This window comes from Plodia interpunctella, chromosome 19 (assembly GCF_027563975.2).
Source record: "Plodia interpunctella isolate USDA-ARS_2022_Savannah chromosome 19, ilPloInte3.2, whole genome shotgun sequence".
NCBI lineage: Eukaryota > Metazoa > Arthropoda > Insecta > Lepidoptera > Pyralidae > Plodia > Plodia interpunctella.
In genome coordinates this window covers 97,462-109,636 of record NC_071312.1, presented here as the reverse complement: position 1 = coordinate 109,636, position 12,175 = coordinate 97,462, and the positions used below count along the sequence as shown (strand labels likewise).

The 12,175-nt window shown below is 41.5% G+C and overlaps 1 protein-coding gene across 7 annotated transcripts in view; it reads left to right on the top strand.

Moving 5' to 3' along the window:
• LOC128678082 (uncharacterized) overlaps window positions 1-12,175 on the top strand; it is a 32,443-nt gene that overhangs the window by 19,080 nt on the left and 1,188 nt on the right. For 6 of the 7 annotated variants that reach the window (XM_053759375.2, XM_053759373.2, XM_064436574.1 and 3 more), the window contains 7 exons: window positions 1,806-1,905; window positions 6,358-6,528; window positions 6,779-10,077; window positions 10,349-10,816; window positions 11,172-11,332; window positions 11,438-11,609; window positions 11,734-11,837. In XM_053759375.2, coding sequence (XP_053615350.1) covers window positions 1,806-1,905; window positions 6,358-6,528; window positions 6,779-10,077; window positions 10,349-10,816; window positions 11,172-11,332; window positions 11,438-11,609; window positions 11,734-11,837 — 4,475 coding nt within the window. Of the gene's footprint in view, window positions 1-1,805; window positions 1,906-4,272; window positions 5,351-6,357; window positions 6,529-6,778; window positions 10,078-10,348; window positions 10,817-11,171; window positions 11,333-11,437; window positions 11,610-11,733; window positions 11,838-12,175 lie in introns of those variants that run through there. The other variant, XM_053759379.2, reaches the window with a different exon arrangement.

The following is a 12,175-nucleotide window of genomic DNA, read 5'->3' as shown; positions in this document are numbered from 1 at the left end:
GCACTTCACTGTGTAACCGGCCTGCGGGCCGAGGAGTGGGGAGAGGGGAAGATCATTGAGTAGGTACATTGCTCGTATTTACAGCATGTCTGAATCCTGCCTGCATATTTACTGAATGTGTCCTAGATGAGTCACACATTCAAATAACAGATCACTGATGCTATTCTAAACAACCATTGTTTTCCATTGAAAGTGGAAATTAAAATAATATCCCTACTTTCCATGTAGGTACCTAACCTACCCAATGTTAACTAATGAGATAATGTGCAATCTCAATGACTACACTTAAGTGGCACTTTGTTTATCATTAACCAAATAAGTTGTTAGCAACTCTAATAGTCAGTATATATTAAGATTAGTTCGTGCCGCAACTTGGCGTGTCTGTTTGACACCGCTATAACTTATATGGCGCTCTAAACTGTATAAAAGCTGTATAGCAGTCGCTATCTAATCGTAAAACTAGTTGAAGTGCTGCTGAAGGTCGGCCCAGAATTGTTGTTATAGTGAGACGTTTTATTATGCTCGCAAGAGGCCGAGCGCCGCCGCCGGGGGCGAGGACTGCCAGGACAGTACCTACGACGCGGATGGTTAATGGATCTATAGGTATAACTTGGTTTGTGAAATAAAACACACGTTCTGTTTCATTGTTGCAAAGTGACATATAAATTTTTATAATTGTTTGTGTGACAAGATACAGTCAATGTGTAATAGGTAGCAGTAACTACCTACTTAGGTACTTACTCAGGGTACCTACCTGCCGAATGTCGTTTCTTATCATTTGATTATTCGTAAACCTGATAAATGTTGATTTACCGAAGTTTTGAAAGCTGACGCTATCAAACCACTTATGTTAACGGATTTACCTAATAGAGCAACACATCGCTATAACGTGGACGGAACTCGATCGATAACCGATCAGGCGGTGTTAACGAACGCTGATGGCTCGACAGCTTACATTAGCATTAGCGATACAAAGTGTTTGCTTATCGCGCTGCCATCGCATCTGACGTCAGAGGTCTGGGGCGACCTTCAGCTATTTTTTATTTACGTCCCCTTCAGGAATACAGCGCGCCGCCACCGCTGCGGCATTACCTATGAATGTTTGCGGCCGTCCTCCGCCTCATAATACCTATACATATATACACTCGTCTCGTAAAATTTAATGCTCTACCTTTTTCGCTAAGAGCATGGAAAAAAACGGGACTAAAATATTGTGTGAAATTCTTTGCAAAAACATAATACTACTTTCATGTAGGTAATCAACCTGGGAACATATAATGTTTAAAAATGGCTATTTGCACACAATTTGACACAATTAATATTGTTTACAACAGTCATTACTGAGCCGGTCATAGTACTTCCGTTTATTAGGATACCTAGTTTATTAATTAACATTAATATTAGTATTAAGTATATGACACTGCACACAGATGACTGCATTTTGAGTGTCTCCGGATTGTCCCACGTGCTATACTCATTCTGGTGAGGTGAAACCAAGTTGTCTCAGAGATTCTGTGAATTTCCTTACCCATCCACCCACCACCTTGCTTATGACCTATTGCTGCCATCTTCCTTCTTATGATACGAGTATGATAGCAAGATAGTGGCAAAAATTCACAGGGTTTTTGCATATAATATGTACATCTATGAGTTTTTGAGACAACTTTGGATTTTACTTTTACTTTGCAAGAGCCAAAACGGAACTGAATTATTATATGTTACGGCTATATATTTCTTCTTGTTTTCCGTCGCTTATTTGATTTAGCTATAATTATGGATAATAATATAAAAACGTTTGTTGGCAGGCGCGTGCGGCCGCTCGTTGCGACTGCAGGACGCGCTCGCCACCCTGCGCGCCGCCTGGGCCGAGCCCGTGTCCTTGCTGTCCCGACAGTACCTGTGCCGGTCAGTGCCTTCCTGTTGCATAGCGTATTAACATCGTATACCTACATCAGCGGTGGTCACGTTATATGGTGACTGTCTCTATCCAGAGATAATGTCAATTCGAGTCAAGATATTGCAACCTGAAAATATTTTCCAAAGCATTGAATTACGTATCGGGTACCTAGTAAGATAAGAAAGCTTTTCACTTATTTTAGAAGATAACTTAAGCAATCACTGTCAATGTAAATCATTACAAGTTTATGTTGTGAAAACTGCATTAAATATTCATCGCGTGGCCAAGAAGATAAGTAAAGAGACACACCAGACACCCGTGCCAGACACAATGACACACATTTTGTCTTAATGTCATTGTGTTAAGAAAGCTAATATAGTTCTTGGAATAAACCAGGAAATCGTTGTTTGAGATGAACCAGCTCACTATGGGCTATGTGGGTCGAGTGGACAGTGAGCTGACTGATACGTCCGGCCAGCATCCGCCGAGTAACATTGCGTTGTGCCTTCCATGCTTCAGACTTTGCGCAATTGGATTTCAATTTGAACTTACACAAGAGTACTTTAATCTATTCGACCAAACATACTTATTTTTTTATTAAGTACCTATACATGGTCACAGACTACATAATAGGTATACCATGGTGTAAGTGGGTGAAAGATTTTTCTTTCAATGCTGTTGCTAAATTGCACCGCAATGAAAATATACACACTTTTATATACACATACCTATAGGTATTTTATCTTTGTAAGCAACAACTGTGTCATGTTCAAAATTTAAATATATTACGAGGGCTGCTATTTATGTATCCGGAACTGGCCAATAATTCTAGAATATTTAAAAAGTAATTACAACATTTGAAAATGGAACTCTTCGGCTAGAGAATAAATATTTTTCATGTCCCTGTCATTTGTTTTTTTCAATTGGCGCCAATTTTGAAAATAGCTTGTCTTCATTGCCATGGATTTAACTCGTGAACATTTTCGCGCAATGATTTATTATGATTTTCGGCGTGGATTAACTCAAAAACAGTGCATCGAACAACTGATTTTAACTTTTGGAGATGAAGCACCATCGAAAACCACTGTGTATTATTGGTTTAAGGAATTTCAACGTGGACGGTCTATGCTCACGGATGAAATTAAGGAGGGTCGTCCTAAATCGGTAGTGGTACAACAAAATATTGATGCTGTGCGACAATTAGTAATGCAAGATCGTCATGTTACATACCGCGAGATAGAGGCGTCTCTGGGCATTAGTATGACGAGTATACACGCGATATTACACGAACATTTAATTGTTAAAAAAATTTGTTCGCGTTGGATTCCGCACAACTTGAGCGTAGATCAAAAACAGGCTTGTGTCGACTGGTGTAAGAAAATGATAAAAAAATACAACCGTGGCACGTCAAAAGCTGTTTATAATATCTACACAGGTGACGAAACCTGGATCTATGCTTATGACCCTGAAACTAAACAGCAGTCAACGGTGTGGGTCTTTCAAGATGAACCGAATCCAACAAAAGTTGTTCGTGCGAGAAGCACTTTAAAGCAAATGGTCGCTTGTTTTTTTGGTATCAACGGACATGTAGCTACAGTGCCACTAGAGAATAGTAGGACGGTTAATTCTGAATGGTACACCACCATTTGTTTGCCAGAAGTCTTTGAAAAAATACGAAAGAACAACCCACAACGCAGAATCATACTTCATCACGACAATGCTAGCTGCCACAAGTCAGCTGAAACAAATAATTTTTTGGAGGGTCAAAAGATTGAATTGACGGGTCATCCGCCGTACAGCCCCGACCTGGCACCCAATGATTTTTATTTATTTCCAAACATTAAAAATAAATTACGTGGTCAACGTTTTTCGAGCCGCGAAGAGGCCGTTGATGCGTTCAAAACACACGTTTTGGACATACCTCAATCAGAATGGAAAAAGTGCTTTGAAAATTGTTTTCATCGTATGCAGAAGTGCATAGATCATCGCGGAGAATACTTCGAGAAACAATAAAACCATATGTAATAATATATGTTTGTTTAATTTTGTTATTCCGGATACATAAATAGCAGCCTATGTATTTTGTCAAAGCCATGGCGCGTTTCTATACGTAATTTCGGCGAATGCCATCTTTGATGTGGAGGAACAATAAGACTAAGGAATAAAAAAACATGGTAAGTATTTTAACAAAATAACAATAAAAATATTTCGCCGCCCACCAAGAACTATCTAGTTCTTAAAATTAAAGAAAAGATTTTCCTATATGCATTCCAAGTAAAATAATTTGAGACACAGCATGTAAAATGAATAATAAAACAAAATTAGGAATTTAATGGTTGAATTATTTAATTAAGTTTTAAATTATAAGTTTGATAAACTTGTATATATTTGTTATTTAATTATTTATATAAATATGTGGTGAGGCCACAATATAAATGTAAATAAGTATAATGTTATGATATTTATATATGTGAGCACGCCACAAAACTAAATAATGCAACCGCCCACCGTAACTGAATCAGTTGACAAGTCTACTCAATATATGCGTCTCTAAATTAAAAATAAGCGTCTCTAAATTAAAAATAACCATGTCAATTAACATATAATAATAACGAAATGAAGTCTGTACGAATGCTGCAGTATACAATGTATACAATAGTGTTTTCAGCGAGCTTCGTGACATAGAATAATTAACATTTCGGCTAATGAGTGACCGACATACCGGCGGCGGCGGCGTCTCGACTGTCGACGCGTGTCGGGTTATACCACAGACATATCCTAAGTAACATAGTAGTCTTATTGGTTCGTACGTTATGTTTCGTGCAAGAGGATTAAGGGTTAATTGCAAGGATTAATTGTGCGAGAAAGAGATAATAATCTCTTGATTGGTGAAGATCGTTGTCAGTGTCAGCTACGTTACTGACAACTGCAACAACACGGGTTGCGGTAATCGGTATGCCCGCGGCGTCTGTCGCCTTGTGTTTCTAACATTTTGTTTGTTTTGGAAGGCGGGTCTTCTTGCAAGTTATTTATAGACTTCCAAAAATTATATTGTTAATCCCATTTTTGACTATAGTATAAATTATTCAAATCATATTTCTATTGTTAATCGTAAAAACAATTAATTAAACTATTTTATTGAGTCTTAATTGTTTAAATTTGTAAAAATCTGTGCTGCAACTTCAGTTTTTACCTATTCAAATTTAGCTTGATCTGAAAGCAATGAACGTAGGTATACATATAAGTGCGGCATGGAAGGTAAATATTGGTGATGGGTTTGCGGCATGAAGCCGGCTGGCGCGCGGCGCTTGGCCTGCGGCAGCGGCAGTCGGCAGCGCGCGTTCGCGGCGCCCGCACGCGGGTATGACGTCCGACCACACCAATACGACCATCCGAATCTGATCACTGCTTGCGTGGAACTTCTGCACCCTCCAGGGACTCGCCACATCGGAGGTAATAACAATGGAGGTGCAGGTTGCGTTACAGGCAGTTCTTATATTATTAGAATAGAATTTCAGGATAAATATGCTTTGTGTTCTTGAATTAATATTGTAATTTTCATACCTAATTACCACCAATAACTAGGTAATAAGAACGAAGAAAACCAAGGATTTAATATTAGTTTTTAATACAGTTTACTTAGTGTTTACATAACTAAACTGTAGTACCTATACAAAAGCTATTAAAATGTTACGACTGAAATATTCAAAATAATATCTACTACTTAGTAGGTACGTATATTAGATATTACGATTACGTCATGGCACATAATAGGAAAGGGCTGTTAAACAAATGTTTAATAGATACGATCAAAATATATAATGATTCTCTGTAAAACAAATTAGAAATTCGTCTCTTTTATCAGGATATTTATTCATAAGATGTAATTCTAATTATTTTGTTATAGTGACTAATGATATTTTTTATTAACAATCATTATTTTGTTTATTTTTGTTTGAGTATGATTCAACTCAATGGCTCTATGTTTATTCAAGAAATAACATGAGACATACATTACTTTATCTCGCACAAACAAATCTTAGTAAAGCTGAAAAGTTTCAAGAATGGGGGTTTCTGAATGTTGTGTTGTTGTTAGCGAAGACTTCCAGGCCCTACGCAGAGCCGTCGCGAAGGGCGCGCTATATTTAGCGTCGCAGTCGGACGGTTTTAGAGACACTCGTGGAGCTCGCGGAATCCTCGTCCGTGACTCACGCTGGAGGCTCCTTCCCGAGTCACACTCGCTCGAGCCGCGTCAATATTTTATCGCCGGCTCTCGCTCCATCAGTTTTGCATACTTTCTTTGATTCGCTCCGTTTATTTCAGCCATGAATAATTCCGTTTTTCAAGATAATTCTACGGCATTCTCTCGTTCTGATTGCATCTCTCTGAAGATTCTATTGAATTGATAAATCATTCCTGACTTCATTATAGCTAAACAGTTTGTTAATTATTGTTGGCAGTCGTGCGGTAACTCGAAGTACGGACAAACGCGACAGCGCGCAGCCGCACCATCGAGTGAACAAGCATAGAATGCTGACACAAGCTCAGCTGGCGGAGCTGGCGCCGCGAGGGGGTGCCTCGCCCGGCCTGCTGCGACGGCGGTATTCCGTGCCGGAGACCATCATGAGAAAGTACGACTTGATTTATTTCAAAAAAGTTTTTAGGTTCGTCTTCTGTCTTAACCATAGTAAGGAATGAAAGAAAAATACCATCTAAATTAAAATCTAAACCAATCAAAGTGATTTCGTGACGACGATCCAATAGAGTAGTCAAAATATTTCTCAGATCGATCGGCTGACTAAAATAAGGTTATCTGTAACTAAAGGAAATATCGGTGGGTCGTTTTAGACTTTTTTTTTCAATTATACTTCTTGATTCCAGATACAAACTGGCACAGCAGCGCTCCGAGTCAGAAGAAGCCGGTGGAGTAACCAGTGTATCGCCAGCATCAGCCTCGCCTCCAATGTGTGAGTCCCCGCGCTCGCTGAAGCGGGACCGCGAGCTCATGCGCAAATCTGCCTTGCTGAGGCGGATGTGGGGTCGCCCGCATAACGCCTGCTGCTGCAGCGAGGTTTGCGAGTGCTGCGGCCGAGAGACTCGCTCGCTCGACACCTCACGCTCGGAACTGAGGCCGCTGTCGTGCTCCAGCGGTGCCGCCCCGCCCGTGCCTTCAGGCTGGGCCACACCCAAGAGGCAGCGGCTCGACTCTTCACGAGATTTTCGTGGCAGTGACGAGATGCTGAGAACTGCGATGAGGAATAGCTATGATAAAGCTGAAGAATCGCGTTATGAACAATCTAAACACAATCTATCCGACTCTAGCAGATCCTACGGACGCGAAATATCTTCATGTATAGAATCAATGACGGAAGCGCTTTCGGATAGTGACAGTTCAAAACTAGAAGGCAGAAATGATCCAAACAAAACAGAGGATTCCCAAATATTGATATTGGATTCTTCTACAATGGACATTGATTCCAGTTCTACTAATCAACAGAATCTGGAACATAGTGATTACCATTCACATACGTTAATTGACGATCATTTTTTGACCGACGAATCAGAATCTTATTCAGTATCGATGTCTACTACCAAAGAAAATCAAGCCTACTCAGAAAACAGAGTATTCAAACAAATCTCCAGCAGTGCTCACATAGAGGGGCGCATTAGCGAGAGATCAGTTAGCGTTGAAAATGACGATACCAACATGTTGCCTTATGACACGCCATTAACTTTGGATACACCATCGTGTGAATTATTAGAAATTGTTGTATCTGAATCATTCAATAGCAATAAAATGCAGAATAATAAAAATGATATCTCGGAAAATAGGGCCATAGAAACAATAAAATCTCCTGTGAGTAATCACTGGAAGAAAATGCATAACATAAATATTGATGAATACGTCTCAAACATTTTAGTAGAAAGTCTTAATTCTCTAACAGATCAAATAGAATGCATGAACGCTTCGATGAGTAACGATCGCAAAGTTAGTATAGTTGAAAAAGAAATAAAAGTAAAGCTTCAGAATACTGGTGTAAACACCATTGTGCACTTGAGCCCGAAGTCCAACAATCAAATCATATTTGGGAACGAAGAGCTTTGCAACAGTTTTGACAATAAGGATGACTGTAATAATCCACGTGACAGTGTCACCATTCGTGATGAGCCACACAGTGCAGAATCCAACAATAATCCCCCCACCCCACATTCGTTGCATGATGATGCCGTGTTTAGTGTCGTTCACAACGACAACGTCAACCGAGCAGTGCTGCAGCAGATACAAAAGCTATTCCAGGATGAACTCAAAAGCTTCGATAATGGTATTCACTTTACTAACAACACTATGCCTGGCATATCTCACATAGAAATCTCTAATGTCGACGTCTTCATTGATAATAATACCGCATCCACAGCTGAAGCTACTGAAGCTAACGCGATTGACCATGTGCAGGTTATCAGTGGCGTAGGAGCCGGGAACTACTTCCTTGACGGAGATGACAGTGCTGTGGTGCCGCGTTTCTCTGCGATGCCGCACACAGATTCAATGGAAGTCAATACCTCGTCCTCCGATGACGCCGATAACATTGGCTCCGATTGCACCAGTCTTGTCGACAGCCTAGATGACCCCAATTCTCCGCGATCAGTTTTTTTACGAAAACATAACAATAACAAGAGAAATGAACTGGTGCGATCCGCTATAGATGTGCTTGATCTACTACCGGAGAATTCTTATAATAATTACGCTTCTCAACCGAAAGATAAGGGAGAGGCTTTTTTTATTAGAATAAAAGATAATAACTTTGACTGCGAGAAAGAAAATGTAATAGTGGCAGATCACATGCCAGAAAAAATTAAACAAAGACTTTATCGGAGACAACGAAAGAGAGAAATGCGCATGGAATGTGCACGACGTAGCAAAGTGAAGCAATTAAATAAAGAGATGGAGAAACAGAGCGGCAAAGATGTGCTGCGGAGCAGAGAAGTGGAGCGAGAATGTATAGCTGTCATTAATGCTCTTATCGATGAAGTAATTGTTAAAATAGTGCACGATGAGCACAAATGCTTACGCATCAAACAGAAGAACAGCAGAATGGTCGCTTCCAAATCAGACGAAAATGTGTCCAGGAGAACTTGGAAGAAGGATTTAGAATATTATAACAATAAAAAATCTTCCAAAATAAAAACAAGTTCGTCTTCATCGGGTACCATACATGTAGATACGAAGAGTAAACATCCCGAAAAACAGATACATGGTAAATTGTCGCTATTGGCACATCCCCCACTGAGCCCGGATACGAGCGGACCTCGGCGTATTTATCAAAAATCTGAAATTCACGACGGTAATAAATGCATTGAGATATTGGAAATATTAGAATATGTGAATAGTTCTCACTCGCAAAGCTCTCCGGATATAACTAATTCAGATGAAAATCAAAACGGAAATACGAGTCACCGAAAGTCACGAATACCTATTCCAGTGTACGAAAGAAAAATGCAAAAAAACTCTAGCGATTCGTCAAAACCTTATAGAGCTAGCGCGTGCAAGCGACCGTCTCCGCCTCATAGAAGTGACATCAAGTCGAGCCGGACGCTGACCTCGCTGTTGCTGCAGGCGCTGGCGGCCCCCGAGCGCCGCGCCTCCGTGCCCGTCTACGAGCCGCGCTCGCGCTCCAATTCCCTGAGATTCAAGCAGATGTTCGATATGATCCCTGAAGAGCGGAGCAGCCTCAGTGTGGACTCCAGTAACGAAGACGTCGCCCACAACCGTCGCTCGTCCGCACCTAGCGTTGCCGATACTATCAAACTACATTACGATGACAACAATTTACCACATAATGAACAGAACGAAATTTCTGAAGCTTTAAGATCGACTGTTCCTCGAGATCGATCGAGGAAACTTAAGGAAATGAGGAGTGCCGGCACTTCTCCCTTAGCGACCGATGGAGATAAGATGAAAAATAGTCAAATAACGACAACTTCCCCAAATCGAAGGTCGGCAGCTACTAGCCCCATGCAAATACCATCCGTAAAAAACCAAAAGCAGAATAGTGAAAAGATGACGACGTCCTCGAGCAGTGGCAGTGGCGCCTGCGGCGCTAGCGGCAAGCGCGGGCTGACGTCGCGCGGCCGCGGCTGGCTCGGCTTCACGCGCCCCGACTACAATCTGCACGAGGAAGGTATCGCGCTAGCTTGTGCACCGCCCCCGCCCCCGCTGCACCTTCGCACTCCCTCTGTGCCCGTAGAGTAGCGGTAGTCGCCACTGCAGAACTACTTTCAGTTATTGTTTTGTTACTCGCATTTATTTATGTTTACACATAATGATATCAACGAACGCACTTGGACGAACTTGTTATATTTATTATTTCGCCTCGTATGCATTTTTGTAACACGAAATTGACTTATTAATAAATTATTACATTTGCATCAGCTAGTTTTATTTATCCAAAGGTCCTAAAGAGAAGAATGTCGACGCGGAGATGACCAGAGACCGACGGAGTGTGCCCACCGACCCAATTATAGAGTCACAAAGAACCGTTCGGACTATACAAACCGAGATAGTAGACCCAATTATTGTCGGAGGAGATAAACATCATAAGAAATCAAAAGCAAAGAGACGATTCGACCATGATGACAATAAAAATGATGACACTAAAACAAAAGGACGAGCGAATCGTACTAAATCAGAATCTCGTGAGATTGAGGAGGCGGCGAACGAGCCTCGCAAGGAGACGAGGAAATCTCGGCAAGAGGGCGTGCGGCTGCCGGAGTGCGTGCGCTCACTGAGCTCCAGCTCAAGCAGCGAGTCGGGCGGCAGCCTGCTGTGCGCACTGGCGCCGCACTGGCTGTACGCGCCCGCGCGCCGCCGCCACGCCGCGCGCCGCCTCCACCACGATCCGCCAGCGACCACTGACGCAGGTATATACATATATCTCTATTCGTTTATCCGCTAGCTGCACCACTGAGAATTTTTGACGAGCTTTTAAGTATATTGTCTCAAATGACAGATCCAGTCAGAACCGTCAGCCCCGTGAACAAAAAATGTCCTGAAGAATTGCCATTATATTCTGAAAAATTATATATTATTTATTGACACTAGTTTCCAGCGTTGAATGTTATTTCGGTCCGCTAATACCATTCATTCAGTCGGTACCATTAGTAATCAATGTAATGTAACTATTACAGTCAAAACCATTTCATGAGCAAATTATTGTTACTACTGTTAAGAACTGACTGCATTTATGGTAATACCATTTGCTGACTGACATTCTAGGCGGCTGGTCGGTGACGGTGGCGGGGTCGTGTCGAGCCGCTCTGCCCGCGGACGTGGAGATGCGGCTACGTTTCCCTCCAGATCAGCCCCCTTCTGCGTCCCAAGGTCACCCTGCCTTGCCGCTCCCCGAACCCCAGCAAGCCCCCCAGGTCACTCAGGAGGTAAAGTAAAGGACAATCATTTTGATGCTGATACATCAACATTCCAATATGTACGTAAGTACATAATCTATTTACTACAGTACAGACAGTTAAAATGTTTCTTAGGAATGGAGTTGCGTTTCACGAAGATGTCCGCAATGCGCATGCGCGTGTTGCACTGGCGCTCCCCCCGCACCCCGTCGTCCTCCATCGCTGACCACAGCACCCGCCGTCCAGCACAACAACCACAATCCAGACACCGGCCGGCTCACATTGACCATGAAGAAAGAGGCTTTAGGTACCAAAGATTTATAATATATGCCATCAACTATTCGATAAAAAGTCAGCACCCATAACTGCAGAAATTACTCTTCAAAACGGATTTATTTCATTAATGATTAAATTCAATATGACATCCATAGGTTCTTCGGTTCTTGCGAGCAAGACCGCGAAGAAGTCTTCCGACCCTCTCCCGGACCTGGAAACCTACACCGCCACGCGCAGCAAAGTCAAGAGTTCCGTCAAGGTAAATCTTTGTTTCAAGTAACTTTTTTGCATAAGTAACCACAGATACATAAGAATCAGGAAAAACACTAGCAGCGGACTTACACCATGGAGGGATCTCTTCCAGTCAATATTCGTGCTCTTCTACATCAATGCCGTAAAAATTACTGGCGTTTTGTAGTCCATCGATTAATAATATTTAAGTAGACAGTCCTACTTAAATAGGCACTATAATTATTTACTATTGTCTAAAGTATATAATATTTATTACTACATAATAAATTCATGTATATAAAATTCGTACATTAATTTTCCTAGTGTGACCGTTCATCTTTTTTTGATGCATATTCGATTAACCCT